We start from the raw sequence: 16,739 nt of genomic DNA, 5'->3' as shown, positions 1-16,739 counted from the left end.
TAGGAGCACTTCAGCTGAGCGCTGAGGTGCAGAGGTTGTTGTTACAAGCAATTTGCATTAAAAATGTATCTGCAGTGAAATAAAAAAGGCTGTTTTGTATTTAAAGAGACGGTAACTTTTTTTATATTTGATATTTGCAAATACTTTTGAAAGATTTTATTTTCTATTTGGCAAATTGTGAACAAACATGGACCAGGGGGACTTGCAAGATGTCACCTGTGCTTTATGTTTTGACTCCAATGTAAACCACCAATCCCTTTTTGTCCTTCATGTATTCAAAGGACTTTAAGTTAAAGGGAAAAGATTTTTTCAGAGCCAGTTTCCTCTAAGGCAAGCCATTGTCCAAGAGTCTAACGATGAGGGTTAATATATGCCGCAGCTTTCTCCCTAAGCGTCCCAAATTTTACCGCCCTCACAAGCAGTGCCCGGTACTTCAGCTATAGTCCCTTCTTGGATTTTGTTACAAGACATAGCTTCTCTCATGTCTTCTATTTCTGATGCTCTGTCTGCATTTACAATGTTACAAGGTAAACGTAAGAGGAAAGCCAGACATTCTGTAAGGAAGGTTTCTGATGCAATTGTTGCAATTTCGGAGGTATCCTCCCAACGACCTGAAGAGGAGGGTACCGCAGTAGCTTCTGAAGGAGAAATTTCATATTCAGAGTCTTACATCTGACAGACTCGGAAGTGGTATCTTTCAGATTTAAACTTGATCACCTTCGCCTGTTACTCAGGGAGGTTTTAGTTACCTTGGACGACAATGACTCCACAGTGGAGGTTGTCCCTCAGAAGTCAAGTAAACTGGACAAATATTTTGAGGTTCCTTCCTACACAGATGTATTTCCAGTTCCTAAAAGAGTTACTTAAATCATTGCTAAGGAGTGGGAGAGACCGGGCATTCCCTTCTCTCCCTCTCCTATTTTTAAGAAAGTTCCAATAGCCGATTCTGTTAAGAGGCTTGGCAAACTGTTCCTAAGGTGGAAGGAGCCGTTTCCACCTTAGCTAAGAGAACTACTATTCCCATAGAGGATAGTTGTGCTTTCAAAGACCCTATGGATAAGAAGTTAGAGGGTTTACTCAAGAAGATTTATGTACACCAGGGTCTGCAGTGGCAACCGGCTGTGTGCATTGCCAATATGGCGGCATATTGGTTTGATGCACTGTCTGAGGCCCTCAGGACAGAAACTTCTTTGGATGAAATCCAAGATAGGATTAAAGCTCTGAAGCTAGCTAATGCCTTTATTTTAGACGCTTCCCTGCAAGTTATCAAATTGGGAGCTAAGATCTCGAGTTTCTCTATTCTAGCCTGCAGAGCCTTATGGTTAAAGCCTTGGTCTGCGGATGTGTCATCTAAGTGTAAAATTCTAGCTATTCCCTACAAGGGGAAGACCTTGTTTGGACCTGATCTGAAGGAGATTATTTCTGATATCACGGGAGGTAAGGGTCATCTTCTCCCTCAAGATAAGAAAAATAAACAAAAAGGACGACAGAGCAAAAACTCTTTCTCTTCCTCCTCTAAGTAGAAACAGTCTAAACCTACATGGAGACCCAGTCAGTCTTGGAACAAAGGAAAACAGTCAAAGAAGCCGGTTAGTGATTCCAAGACAGCATGAAGGGCATGCCCCCGATCCGGGACTGGATCTGGTAGGGGGCAGACTTTCCTTCGTTCAAGCCTGGGTTTGGGATGTCCAGGATCCCTGGGCAATAGAAATAGTGTCTCAGGGATACAAACTGGAGTTCAAACTTTTTCCTCCCAGAGGCAGATTTCTACTTTCAAGATTGTCTGCAGACCCGACAGAGAGGTGTTCTTACACTATGTAGGAAACCTCTCCGTTCTGGGAGTGATTGTTCCCATTCCAAGTCAGGAACAGGGTCTGGGGTTTTATTCCAATCAATTCCTTGAATACTGTTCATAAATAAGGTATATTCACGGATGTTTGGTGGAATTATCTATTTATAAGTTGGATTAAATCCTAGCATATGGCTATTAAACGCGGAAGCCAAGATGCAAGAAGACAAGTTAATTTCTTTCTAGTCATGATTGGTTGTTACTTGGCCTCTTGGACTTCCATGCAGATAGGGGTCTGGGATTTTTCCTCCCTTCGCTCTGTTCGGTTGGTAGGGCTTGTTCTCTCTGCGGTTTTGTCCTGTTGCAACCTTGGTTGCGCTCTTGGAGTTATGCTTGGGGTTCTTTATTGCTCTAGTCATATCTGAGTTCTTCTCCCCCCCCCCCCTGGGAGAATGTGGATGGCCCCCCCTTCCCTTGGGTCGGGGGTGCATTTTTATGTGTGGACTTGTGGCCTGTGGGACTTTGTGTCCTCGGAGGCCTTTGTGCTTGGTTGAGTCTTGTGATTCTGGGCGGTCTCTAGCAAGGGCTTTGCTGGTTTTAACTGATGGGCAGTTACTTGGTCCTTTTCCATTTTTTTGTTCCTTCTGCTTCTGGGAAGCAGTTTTTTTTTTTTTTTTTTTTGTCGGGGTTTGGGTGATTTCAGGCTGTGGTGCCCTCAGAAGGGGCCACCTCTTGTGCCTGCCTGTTTTGCATTCAGTGTCCTTTTTTAGCTTGGGTATTGTTTTCCCAAAAGTAATGAATGCAGCTGTGGACTCTCCCTGTTTAAGAAGAAAAACTTAAATTATGCTTAAATACAGCTCCCCGCACACGTTTTTTTATCTATGGGGCGGCAATATTTTATTTGTTTGTTCTTCTGGCACCATTTTTCACCCTGATATTTCTCCTACTGTTCCTTGTTCCCTCGGCAGAATGACTGGGGGATGAGGTAAGTGGGGGAGGTATTTAAGCCTTTGGCTCCTCCTGGTGGCCAGGTTCTGTATTTCCAAAAAGTAATAAATGCAGCTATGGACTCTCTCCGTCGGAAGAAAAGAATATTATCAGGTAAGCATAATTTAAGTTTTTACTTTCGTTTTTGGTTAGCTGTGCAACCTGTTAGGTTTGGCGCACTTTTTCCTGTAGCAGGGGCGGTTCTGCATGGCACACCACATGATCGGGTGTGGTCACACTGATTTCCTCTTTCATGATCGTGCGATTTACCAGAGACGAAGCGGTTTCTCTGTGGGGCCTGGGTCATAGGTGGTGGTGAGTGCCCCAGCCATTGGGGGTATACAGGTGCCTTTTATCTTTTTCTATAGTCCATCTTTCAAGCGCAAGCTATGGAGGATTCAGATACGTTGGAGGGTACTCCCTCTTTACCTAAATCTAATACCTGTCTATATTGTGAGGAGGCTACGGTATACCCGCCTGCTCAATTATGTTCCACATGCCTTGATAAAGTAATTTTATCTAAGAAAACAAAGATGTTTAGTACCACTTAGCCGTCCACCTCTGAGAAGTCTCCGTCCCGTGAGGTGCGTTCCCTGCTGTCATCTCCTATTACACATGCAGCTTCCTATTGCACTGCTAATCCTACTCCTGGAGGGGCCCTTTTACCTCCAGACTTTACTGAACAGCTACAAACGGCAGTGTCTGCGGCCTTCAGTGCTTTACCTCGCCCAGCTAAGTGCAAGTGAAAAGTCAAATACTGCTATCCTTCCCAGAGGTCATCTTCTAACTTATTGGACTTATCTGATACCAGACTATACAATGATGACGCCTCTGATACTTCTCTGGGTCGTAATCTGCTGCCTCTAAGCCTCCAGCTGCGGAGGAACCAGACATTAGATTTAGGATTGACTTACGCTTTCTATTAAAGGAAGTTTTGGCTACTTTAGAGGTTCCGGAACTAAAATTACCGGAGGAACCTTGTATTCCTAAACTAGATAAGGTCTACGAGGACAGGGTTGTACCACAGACTTTTCTGGTTCCCGTAAAGATGGCAAATATTATGAAGAATGAATGGGAAACACTCAGTTCGTCCTTTCCCCTTCTTCCTTTAAGAAATTATTCTTGTTCTGCACTTTCAATTAGAGTTGTGGGGTTCTGTCTCTAAGGTGGATGGCACTATCTCCACGCTTGCTAAACGCACTACTATCCTGCTTGTGGATAGTTCCTCGTTCAAAGAGCCCATGGATAAGAAGCTAGAAACTTTGTTGAGAAAGATGTTTCTGCACATGGAATATTTATTTCAACTGGCAGCGGCTGGAGCCGCCACCTATTGGTGCGACTCTTTATCTGAATTGATCGAGGTGGAAGGTCCCCTTGACACAATCCAGGAAAGAATTAAAGGGACACTGGACCCGAATTTGTGTGTGTGTGTGAGATATTCATATAGAGCATGCAATTCTAAGCAACTTTCTAATTTACTTCTATTATCAATGTTTCTTTTGCTATCTTTATTTGAAAAAGGAATCTAAGCTAATTTTTTTGGTTCAGACCAGGGACAGCACTTGTTTATTGGTGGGTTAATTTATCCACCAATCAGCAAGAACAACCCTGGTTGTTCACCAAAAATGGGCCGGCATCTAAACTTACATTCTTGCTTTTCAAATAAAGATACCAAGAGATGAAGAAAATTTGATAATATGAGTAAATTAGAAAGTTGCTTAAAATTATATGCTCTATCTGAATCACGAAAGAAAAAAAATTGGGTTCAGTGTCCCTTTAAGGTCTTGAGAGTGGCTAATTTTTTTATTTGTGATGTAAATATGCAGATTATTCGCCTGAATGCCAAGGCATCAGGTTTTTTTCAGTACTAGCATGTAGGGCACTCTGGCTGAAGTCTTGGTCTGCGGCCATGACTTCTAAGTCTAGACTTCTTTCCCTGCCATTTAAGGTGAAGATTCATTTTGGGCTAGGCCTGGACTCAATCATATCCACTGTCACTGGAGGCAAAGGTGCCTTTTTACCGCAGGATAGGAACAACAAACCTAAGGGACACTGTCCTAATTTTCGTTCGGATAAACCCCAACGGCAGCAGCCCTCCGTGAAGCCTGATCAGCCCAAGGGAACTTTGAGACCAACTCTGTCTTGGAATAAATCAAAGCAGAACAAGAAGCCTGTTGAGTCAGTTGGCATAATAGGGCGCCCCCCTATCAGTCTTTGAACTGTGGGGGCAGACTATCTCTCTCTTTTTGGAGGCTTGGCTGGGGGACGCGCAAGACCCTTGGGTCCCGGAGGTCATCGCTCAGGTGTACAGGATAGGTTTCAGATCTCATCCACCCAGTGGCAGATTCCTCTCGTCAAACCTGTCTTCAAGGCCAGAAAAACGAGAGGACTTTCTAGGGTGCGTGAGGGATCTCTCCTCTCTGGGAGTAATTGTACCAGTACCTCTAGCAGAAAGAGGTCTGGGATACTACTCAAACATTTTTGTGGTCCCAAAGGAGGGAACTTTTTGCCCGATTCTAGACCTAAAGTGCTTAAACAAGTTCCTGTCTGTCCCCTTGTTCAAGATGGAGACAATAAGGTCCATTCTGCCCTTAGTTCAGGAAGGACAGTTCATGACTACGATAGACTTGAAGGATGCATAATTTCACGTTCCAATCCACAAGGAACACTTCAAGTTCTTGAGATTTGTGTTCCTGGACCATCACTTCCAGTTTGTTGCACTTCCATTTGGTCTAGCTACTGCCCCAAGAGTCTTTTTACGAAGGTTCTGGAGGCTTGGCTTGCAGTGGCAAGAACCAGAGGGATAGTAGTGGCACCATATTTAGACAACATCCTGGTTCAGGCGCTATCCTGTCGGCTGGCAGAGGACTATTCAAAAGCTCTTCTATTTCTTTTTCGATCTCATGCATGGAAGATAAAGTTAGAAAAGAGTTCTCTTGTTCCCAGTACCAGGGTCGAATTCCTGGGTACGATAATAGATTCCATATCCATGAGGATATTTCTTACAGACTAGAGACGTTACAAGCCAACTTCTAATTGTCTTGCCCTACAGACCTCCTTAAGGCCCTCTGTGGCCCGGTGTGTGTTGGTAGTTGGACTCATGGTGTCCAGCATAGACATCATTCCTTTTGCCAGGTTTCATCTCAGGTCTCTTCAGCTGTGCATGCTGAGCCAGTGGAACGGCGACCACTCGGATCTGTCACAACAGATTTCTCTGGACAACCGGTCGAGAGAATCACTCTCTTGGTGGCTCTGTCCAGATCACCTTTCCCAAGGGACATCCTTCTTGAGATCATCTTGTGAGATTGTGACTACGGACGCAAGTCTATTGGGATGGGAGCTGTTTTGGGTGCCAGGAAGGCACAGGGCCTGTCGACTTGAGAGGAATCTCTCTCCTCCCGATCAACATCTTCGAACTTCGAGTGATATTCAATGCTCTGAAGGCTTGGCCTCTTCTGGGTTCTTTCTAGTTTATCAGACAACATAACCTTGGTGGCTTATATCAACCATCAGGGGGAAAAAAGGAGCAAAGAGATAACCTGCACGTTTTTTTGTTGTCTTAAAAAAAATTACCAATAAAAGTATTTAGTTTTAACCCATAAGCTTGTTGCGGTGCTCCTCAGTTTCTCTTTGCTTTTCATATATACTTGGGCCAGGAGTGAGCACGCTTAAGCTTAAAGTGACCTGCAGGGGAACGGTCCACAGACTATTTTCTTCCAGAGCTTAGGCTGAGCTGCACTGTATTTGCGGGAAGGATAAAAGGATTTCCACTACTACAGCAAAGAAAGTGTATTACAACAAGCCCAGCTGAAATCCTTTGACAAACTTACTATCATTTAACTACCTGCAACCCGGTTGGAGGACTTGTGAGTAACAAACAATAAGTAATCATTCACAATTCATGAGGTCCACACTATATTGTTATATGCTATGTAATACACAGCTACCAACATAAGCAACAGTACATAACACGTGGGAAGGTGTTATATATACATTGGATCTAGTGGACTGTTAATTCGGACACACAGTACAGTACTATGGTAGTAGATTTGAACACATGTTTTGAATTGCCATCTACAAGGGACATTTTATACAATAACCAGCATGAATTGCACTGATGTATATTGATATGTCTGGATATGCTTGTATGGTAGTGACTGTCTGTTACCCTGAATTCACTGGAGTGATAGCATATCCAAGTATGCAAATCTGTCCGTGATATTTGTGACATTCAATTCCCAACCTTTTTTACGGGGAAAAAGGAGCTCCCTAGCAATGAGGGAAGTATCTTGGATTCTTGAATGGGCGGAGGCCCACAACTGTTCGCTGTCAGCGATCCACATTCCGGGTGTGGATAACTGGGAAGTGGATTTTCTCAGCAGACAATCCTTTCATGCGGGGGAATGGTCTCTCCATCCAGAGGTGTTTGCGGAGATTTGCAACAGATGGGGGGCGCCGGAGATGGATCTTATGGCATCCCAACTCCATTCCAAGCTACCCAGATTCGGGTCGTGGTCCAGGGATCCTAAAGCAGAGCTGATAGATGCATTAGCAGTGCCTTGGAGGTTCAGTCTAGTTTACATCTTTCCACCATTACCACTTCTCCCTCGTGTAGTGGCCCGCATCAAGCAGGAGCAAGCTTCGGCAATACTAATTGCTCCATCGTGGCTGCGAAGGATGTGGTTCACAGACCTGGTGGGAAAGTCTTCATCTCCTCCATGGAGGTTACCTTGTCTCAGGGATCTGCTGGAACAGGGTCCTTTTGTTCATCAAAATCTCTGAGGTTGAATGCGTGGAGATTGAACGCTTAGTCCTAGCCAAGAGAGGCTTTTCTGAGAGAGTGATTGATACTCTCATTGAAGCTCGAAAGCCGGTCACTCGTCGCATCTTTCATAAGGTGTGGATGACATACTTATTCTGGTGTGAAGAGCGTAACTTCCCCTGGCATAAGGTCAAGGTTTCCAGGATTCTTTCCTTTCTCCAAGATGGTATGGAGAAGGGCCTTTCTGTGAGTTCCCTAAAGGAACAGATTTCGGCTCCATCTGTGTTATTGCACAAGAGGCTCGCTGAGCTTCCTGATATATACAGTCTTTTGTTTAGGCTCTGTCTAGAATCAGGCCTGTTTTTAGACCTACTGCTCCTCCTTGGAGTTTAAATCTAGTTCTTAAAGTTTTGCAGAGGGCTCCGTTTGAGCCTATGCATGCAATTCACATTAACTTACTGTCCTGGAAGGTTCTTTTTCTACTGGCAGTCTCTGAGATGGCGGGCTTGCAATGTGAGCCCCCTTCTCTAGTTTTTCATGCTGATAAGGCTGTTCTTCGTACTGGGTTGGGGTTTCTTCCTAAAGTGGTTTCTGATCAATCAGGAGATTGTGGTTCCTTCCTTGTGTCCTAATCCTCCTTCGACGAAGGAACGGTTACTTCATAATTTGTATGTGGTTCGGACGTTGAAATTATATCTTCAAGCTACAAAGGATTTTAGGCAGACTTCTTCCTTGTTTGTTGTCTTTTCTGGGAAGCGTAGAGGACAGAAGGCCTCTTCCACTTCCTTACCTTTTTAGGTTGAGAAATATTATTCGCTTTGCCAATGAAACAGCGGGACATAAGCCTCCTCAGAGTATTACGGCTCATTCAACTAGAGCTGTGGCTTCATCTTGGGCCTTTAAGAATGAGGCCTCTATGGAGCAGATTTGTAGGGCGGCTACCTGGTCCCCCTTACATACCTTTTCAAAATTTTACAAATTTGACGTTTTTGCTTTGGCTGAAGCAGCTTTTGGGAGAAAGGTTTTGCAGGCTGTGGTGCCCTCAGAATAAGGGTCCGCCTCTCTTTTACCTCTCCAGTTTTCATTCAGTGTCCTCTAGAACTTGGACTCTCCTCATATTAAGAAGGAAAACGTAAATTATGCTTACCAGATCATTTCCTTTCCTTCTGTATGAGGAGAGTCTACGGCCCCCGCACGTTTTTCTCCGTTGGGCGGACCTAAATTTTTGTTCTTCTTGCACCCTTTTATACCCTGATATTTCTCCTACTGTTCCTTGTTCCCTTGGCAGAATGACTGGGATATGAGGTAAGTGGGGGATGTATTTAAGCCTTTGGCTGGGGGTGTCATTGCCTCCTCCTGGTTGCCATGTTCTGTATTTCCCACAAGTAATGAATGAAGCCTGGGATTCTCCTCATACAGAAGGAAAGGAAATTATCTGGTAAGCATAATTTGTTTTTCAGTGACTCAATTTATGGAGGGTATTGGTCTCATGGTTTCCATGGACATCATTCCCTTTGCCATTTTCTATAAAATGGAGAACATTCGGATCTGTCTCAGAGGATAGATCTAGATCAGTCGACAAGAGACTCTCTCTTCTGTAGGGGTTTTTCAGGAGTATCTGTCTCAGGGCGCGTGCTTCTGGAGACATTCCTGGGTGATGAGACCACGGACGCCAACCTGCTGGGCTGGGAAGCAGCCTGGGACTTGTTTAAGGTGCAGGGATTATGGACTCGAAAATCTCTGCTATTCTCTTTAACATCTTGGAGTTAAGAGCGATTTACAATGCTCTGATGGCTTGGCCTCAGTTGTCCTTAGCTTAGTTCCAGTCGGACAATATCACCTTAATGGTTTACATCAACCACCAGGGAGGAACTCTGAGTTCCTTAGCCATGTAGGAGGTGACTTGGATTGTTCAGTGGGCGGAAGCTCACAATTGTTGTCTGTCATCTACTTTCCAGGGGTGGACAATTGGGAATCGGACTACTGAAGGACAGATATTTCATCCCGGGGAGTAGATTCTCCATCCGGTGGTGTTCTCTAGGTAAACCCGCAAATGTGGGGTTCCGAAGTTGGCTTCTGAGGGCGTTTTCAGCGGAACGCCAAGCTTCCAAAGTACGGTTCATGGTCGAGTGACCTGCAGACCATCCTGATAGGTGTTCTTGCAGTTTTCTTGGGTTTTCAGTCTTACATACCTATTTCCTCAGTTTGTTCTCCTTCCACGAGTCATTGCTCGTATCCAACAGAGAGCGTCAGTGATTCTATTAGTCCCTACGTGTCCTTGCAGGATCTGGTATGAAGACCTAGTGGAGATGTTGTCTCTCCCATCTTGGAGACTGCCTCTGAGGAAGGACCTTCTGTTTCAGGGTCCCTTCCTTCATCCAAATCTCGTTTCTCTGAAGCTGACTGCTTGGTTGAACTCTTAGTTTTGTCTAAGCATGTTTTTTTTCCGAGTCGACAATAAAGGTAGTGAGTACACCGCCAGAGGCTAAGGGATAAAATATAAACACTAAAAAATATAGATTATATCTGCTATGTTTCAAGCAGTGTGGGGTATAACTGACCAAAATGATAGTTAAAACAGTGGTTTATTCAGAGGTATATATAAAATTGGATTGGAAATAATAAATAGAAGATAAAATTACACAGGACGTGGTTACAGAATCCCCACATAAAATATACAATTATAACAATAAAAATTAACAATAAAAATCATGGATCCATGAAAAACAGTAATAGGGTGGATCAAGGATATGACCTTGATGTTACCAACAATATATTTGGATGGTGAGGTGGTTAAGCAAAGTGAGTCTCAACAAGTGCAAACAATGACAATGCAAAAAATAAAAGGAATTAATCAATGTGAAGTGTAAGCAGCACTGCAGTGCAAAAATGGTGTTTTATGAAAAACAATACAACAAAAAAAACAAAAAATGTTAGTCTTGATAAAGGCCTACTGAGGGCCGAAACGCGTAGACCCACTGGTAAGCACCACTCCAAGGATATTACTTTATTAAGGACGTATTACGCTATGTGTACATTTTTATTACAGGGACGTTTTTAGAACATTGAATCAGCAGCTGACCGTTGCCAGGGATTCGCCTAGGGATTTCCATCACCAGGATTCAAGGTCCTTTTTGTGCTTTTGTTTTTATTCATTTGGATTACAAATCATATACTTTTCTGATCATCATTAACATTTGTTGAACATCACTGTGCTTTTTTCACCTTTTTACATTTTGATTGGATTTTTTTTCATCATCTCATCTTTTGATTTGTTTCACATCATTGTGCCACTTCATTTTTTTTTTAACATTTTTTGTTTGTTTTTCGTTTGTTGTTTTTCGTTTGTTGTTTTTCGTTTGTTTTTTTTGTTTGTTTTTTTTGTTTGTTTTTTTTGTTTGGTTTTTTGTTTGGTTTTTTGTTTGGTTTTTTTTTTGTTTGTTTTTCATAAAACACAATTTTTGCACTGCAGTGCTGCTTACACTTCACATTGATTAATTCCTTTTATTTTTTGCATTGTCATTGTTTGCACTTGTTGAGATTCACTTTGCTTAACCACCTCACCATCCAAATATATTGTTGGTAACATCAAGGTTCATATCCTTGATCCACCCTATTACTGTTTTACCATGGATCCATGATTTTTATTGTTAATTTTTATTGTTATAATTGTATATTTTATGTGGGGATTCTGTAACCACATCCTGTGTAATTTTATCTTCTATTTTTTATTTCCAATCCAATTTTATATATACCTCTGAATAAACCACTGTTTTAACTAATATTTTGGTCAGTTATACCCCACACTGCTTGAAACATAGCAGATATAATCTATATCTTTTATTGTTTATATTTTATCCTTTAGCCTCTGGCGCTGTACTCGCTACCTTTTATTGTCATTTCACTCCTTTGGGGGTTTGGTTAGGACCCCATCTGTGTATAGCTTAGGGATTGTCTTAGCACTTGGCTACACCACCCTATCTTCCTAGATTATTTTTTTCTGAGTCGGTCATTGGACCATGATTCAGGCTCGCATTCCAGTTACTAGAAATATCTACCTTAAGATATGGCTTAAATATCTTTACTGGTGTGAATCCAAGAGTTACTCTTGGAGTAGGGTCAGGATTCCTAGGATTTGTCCTTTCTCTAGGAAGGTCTGGAGAATGGTTTGTCAGTCAGTACCCTGATGGGTCAGATTTCTGCATTATCTATTTTGCTACATAAGTGTCTGGTGGACGTGCCAGATGTGCAATCTTTTTGTCAGGCCTTGGTCAGAATCAGGGCTGTGTTTAAGTCTGTTGCTCCTCCTTGGAGCCTTAACCTTGTTCTTAAAATTTTGCTGCAGGCTCCGTTTGAGCCATTGCATTCCATAGATATTAGTTGATGGTCAGCAGTTTCCTGAGAGAATTACGGCTCATTCCACGAGAGCTGTCTTCTCTTCTTGGGCTTTTAAAAATGAAGTATTTGTGGAACAGATTTGCAAAGCAGCAACATGGTCCTCTTTGCATACTTTATCCATATTTGATTCTTTTTCTTCGGCTGAGGCCTCTTTTGGGAGAAAGGTTCTTCAAGCGGTGGTGCCTTCTGTTTAGGTTACCTGCCTTGTCCCTCCCTAATCTGTGTCCTCTAGCTTAGGTATTGGTTCCCAACAGAAATTGATGATGCCGTGGACTCACCATAATTTAGGAAAGAAAACAAAATGTATGCTTACCTGATAAATGTATTTATTTCCGGATATGGTGAGTCCACGGCCCCGCCCTTTATTTTAAGACAATTATTTTTTTACTAAACCTCAGGCACCTCTACACCTTGTTACTCCTTCTTCTACATTTCCCTTTGGTCGAATGACTGGAGGTTGTGGGAAGGGAAGTGATACTTAACAACTTTGCTGTGGTGCTCTTTGCCTCCTCCTGCTGGCCAGGAGTGATATTCCCAACAGTAATTGATGATGCCATGGACTCACCATATCCGGAAAGAAATTTATCAGGAAAGCATACATTTTTTTTTCTTTTTTTTCTTTCATGATTCAGATGGATAATACAGTTTAAAAAAAAGATTCCAATTTACTTTTTTTTTTAAATTGTATTATTAAACAGAAAAAGTTAAACATAAGTTTAAATTGTATTATCTATCTGAATCATGAAAGAGAAAAAAAATTGGGTTTCATGTCCCTTTTAACAACTGGATTCTGAAAAATGGAGATGATACAATCTTACTGATTATCATGAATGTTTTGTTGCTCTGACTGAGAATTTTGTTTTTTAGGCTTTTGTTTAAGGAGAGCCGCAGCATCCATAACCATCTGACATCTGCAACGTGAGTACAACCTCATGTCCGTCTTTGTATTGTTTTTGTTAACTTATGATATTGTTTGTTTTCTTCTTAAATGGAAAGAGTCCACAGCTGCATTCATTACTTTTTGTGAAAATACGAACCTGGCCACCAGGAGAAGGCAAAGATACCCCAGCCAAAGGATTAAATGCTCCTCCCACCCCCTCATCCCCAAGTCATTCTTTGCCTTTCGTCCCAGGAGGATGGCAGAAAAGTGTCAGAATTTTAAATTTTTGTTTTTGTCTCTTATGGAGGGTAGTACTCTTCAGCATGGGACAGGAGTTTTAAGTAGTCCTGTCAGTCTCTCAGTGAGGGCTTGGATGAAAGTTAGAGTCCAGAGATGCAGGGAGTTTCTTTCTGCGAAACCATCCCGACTCATATTAGCAGCTCCTCAAGCAATCAGCGGTGTCTAACTTCGCTTCGCTGTCTTTCTTCTCTCAAGGCGGAGGCGATGCTACTATCAGTCACACTTGAAGGGCCGTGTTCCTGTTCCACGGCGTAGATTCCGGTAAGATCGTTTCATTTTACTTTATTTGCAATATACTGTAATGTGAATGTTTCCTGAGAAGCTACCACCTTGCGGATCTAACTATACATAAGGGTCTCAGTGAGTCTCTTTAAGTATCTTGGAATCAAGGGTTAATATCTCCTGAGGGGGTTTATTGAACATGGGGGATTTTATAATCCTGTTTGTTGTGATTCAACCTGCTTATGTGCAATGTTTACTGGGCTCGTGGTTGGAACATTGAGGGCTTTGGAAGTGACGCGGCCTTTTGGTTGGGCGCGCTTGTTTGGACTGTATGGTTCACCTTGTGTTCGGGCGTGGCTACGTTCCGTTCCATTTCCGCATTCCTGACCGCGTGGCGAAGGAAATTTTCTAGTCCGCAGGGGTCTGGTCATAGGAGGTGGTGAGTGCCCCAGCCATGGGGGGTGTCAGGTGCCGTTTTAGTTTTCACTACTTTAGTCCATATTTAAATATCCTCTATCCAGCTATGGAGGATTCTGATGCTGAGACACTGTTAATTTCAGATTCAGTTAGAGGATTCTGATACTATTTTGATTTCAGATTCTGTGTCCGGTGATGAATCCGGAGTAGCCTCGTTGACGCCTGTCAACCAGTTTTGTTCCATATGCCATTTCAGAGCGCCTGGTTCCTCGCGCTCGGGATATAAAAGGACTGCTGAGCCATCCGCCTCTGGGGGTCCTGTCCTCCGAGAGGCGAGTTCCCTACCAAATCATACTTCTGCACATGCGGGTAACCCAGTTTATGGTTCCTCCATGCGGGGTGGCGTGTTTCCCCCGGAGGTTGCAGCACGTTTTCACTTTCGCATAATGTTGGTGATTGTTCGTCTGCAGAATCCAGACGTTTACTTGAGAATGTGCTCGTGCCCTATTGTCCCGGGCTTTCCGCCTTGGAGAGGGCTGCTACAGTTCCCCACAGGGCTATTTGTCCCTGAGTGTTGTGCCTTCCGTTACAGGATTGCGCGCCTTTGCGTGTTGCTCAGACATGGTTTTTCAGTTATTGAATGACCCTCTTGTTACCAGATACAAGGAATTTCAGTCTGATAATTCGAATGGTGCACCTCATTAGACATGTGGGGATGAAGTAATCTCCTGTTTGTCATTTGTTGAGATCTTTCCCCGTTTTGTGAGATAGGGCTCCATTTTGCTGGTCCTGTGGGTAGGCCTGTGTCTTTTGGGCGTTAACCTCCGGGTTGCCTTATATTTTATTTATATCCGATGGGTTGTCTTTTATTGGTTTTTGTTTCCTTCGGGAACCTTCTGGTATTGATACTCTTCTTCAGAAGTTGTTAGACATGTTAGTCCTCTGTTCAAAATGTCTGGGGTTTTATTTCCCCCTACGAGGGAGAATTTACGCAGCTTGCCGGTTGGGACCCTAGGTGCAGGCTGGTCCTGTCGGGTTCGTTCAGTTTTGTGGCTGTTCAGACACGTGGCTCTGTTCTGCTCGGCTGGTTCGGTAGAAGCGCAGAGTTCTCAGGTTATCATTGTTTTTTCATGTTCAACTAAGCATTCGAGGGGACCTGTGGGTCCGTGAGGTGGGAAGGATTGTGTCAGTCCTTATAGCCTTCAGTCATAGATGACCGGGCAGGGGAGTTTTTCCGCTGCGTCACTCTGACATCTGATTTCATCAGAACTTGGTTTTCTCCCCCCTGTGGTGGAGGGTGGGAGGGCTTAATGCCCCTTACCGCTATTGAGCGGTTTTGCCTTCATTTTTATGCCTCTGGGTGTGTCCTTTTGGGCTTGATCCAACAGCTTGTACAGCATAGCTGTCTAGCATGCGGAAGGTTGCAGTTTGAAACCTGTTGCAGCTTTTGACACCTTGCAGGTGTACGCGTAGCCGTTTCGAGTAGATCTAGTTGCAAGAGGCCTTTGGATTATAAGAGGCCTTTGGGTCTTCTTCCATTGCCTCCGGGTGAGTGTGCTATTAGGGATCTGTACTTCCGGGTGATGGTTGTTCCCTGCGGGGACTTTTGTTTAGCTCTGGGTTTTCCGGAGCTGGGTAGGCTTAGTGCCTTCTCTTCCTTGTGTCCTCAGCTTGTGTGGAGGTGTTAGGGAGACTAGTCCTGCTAGTAGGATTTTTTGGACCTCGAGGTATCCTTTGGTTGTCCTGAGGCTCTGAGAAGTATCTTCATATGACTTCTAGCCTTGCTTCTTGGAGCGTTGGACTTTGGCTAGGGGTGGTTCCTCCCTTTGGTCGGAGCTTTTGAGTTCTTCTCGCTATCCGGATTCTCTGGATATGCATCCATACCCTTGTGTCTGGCTTTTTGGCCAGTTGGGGTGCTAAGTTCTAGGGTAAGGTTTGCCTGAACTATTAGGTGCCTGGACCTGTGTTTTTTTTTCTCCCTGAGACTTCTGGTTGCCGATGCTCTGCTTGGACTTTTTACTGACCCAGCCTTGGGTGGTTTTGGAAGCTTGGATCTCAGTGCTGGTCGGGGTGTTCCATGGTAGTTAGAACTTGGGCTATGTCCTTGCTCCATTTACCTCACCTGGTCATTGTTGACCAGGTTTTCGGAGTATTTTTTACTCTTTGCCACAGAGTGGCTCATGTCATCTGTTGGTTAGCCGTGTGGCTTGAGCCTCAAGGGTGGTTGGTTCATTCCCAGCTGCTGGCGCTGGATATCTAATTTCTGGTGCGCCTTAGGGTTGCATTCCCCTGGTCAGCTTGCCAGAGTTCCCGTGGATTCCCTGCTCTGCAGGCGAATGAGTTGGCTGTGCCTCTGCTTGGCAAGCTACTTGTAGGGGGGTCCTTTTCTAGGACATCTGTATTGAGAATTTCACTTCCCATTAGCCGGTGCATTTGGGCCTTGAGGGCAGTTGTTGCCCTTCCGGCATCATCCCTTTTCTTTAGGGGATATTCTCCTCCCTATGGAGACAGTCCTTGCTTGGGGCTTCTCCTGGATGGGAGGCAGATTAGGTGGGTTTGGTTACCCCTGGAGTCTTGCTGGCTCCAAGCAGGCTTGTTGGGCCTTTCTTTTGAGAGATCCTTAGGACTATGTCCTTGTTGTCTGTTTCAGAGTCGAGTTGTACTTGTGCTCTGTGGGGATGGCTGTGCTTTCCTTACGCTCGTTCCTGTATCTGTTTCGGGATTCTTTTGTTTCCTTGTCTTGGATCCCGGAGGCTGGGTTGGTCCAGCTGAGTGTGGGTCTGCAGGTCAGGATGGCAGAGTGGTCTAAGGACCTGCGTTCGCGCAGTCGCCTCTGGATGTGTAAGCTTGTTGAGTCTATCCTGTTAGCTTAGTCTGCTAGGGTGTAGATTTTCCTTTCGACTTGCTCCATTGATAGAAGAGGGTTTACTCTTCCTTCTGGTTCTGAGAGTATACTCTCCTTCTCGGGGGGCCTTGATTGAGGT

At 43.9% G+C, this 16,739-nt stretch overlaps 1 protein-coding gene across 2 annotated transcripts in view; it reads left to right on the top strand.

Moving 5' to 3' along the window:
• UBN2 (ubinuclein 2) overlaps positions 1 to 16,739 on the top strand; it is a 265,262-nt gene that overhangs the window by 115,420 nt on the left and 133,103 nt on the right. For both annotated transcript variants that reach the window (XM_053721337.1, XM_053721336.1), the window contains one exon: positions 12,804 to 12,854. In XM_053721337.1, coding sequence (XP_053577312.1) covers positions 12,804 to 12,854 — 51 coding nt within the window. The remainder of the gene's footprint in view (positions 1 to 12,803; positions 12,855 to 16,739) is intronic.

This window comes from Bombina bombina, chromosome 7, assembly GCF_027579735.1.
Source record: "Bombina bombina isolate aBomBom1 chromosome 7, aBomBom1.pri, whole genome shotgun sequence".
Classification (NCBI taxonomy): Eukaryota; Metazoa; Chordata; class Amphibia; order Anura; family Bombinatoridae; genus Bombina; species Bombina bombina.
The sequence above is the reverse complement of the archived record's forward strand: the minus strand, read 5'-3'. Positions and strand labels throughout refer to the sequence as shown.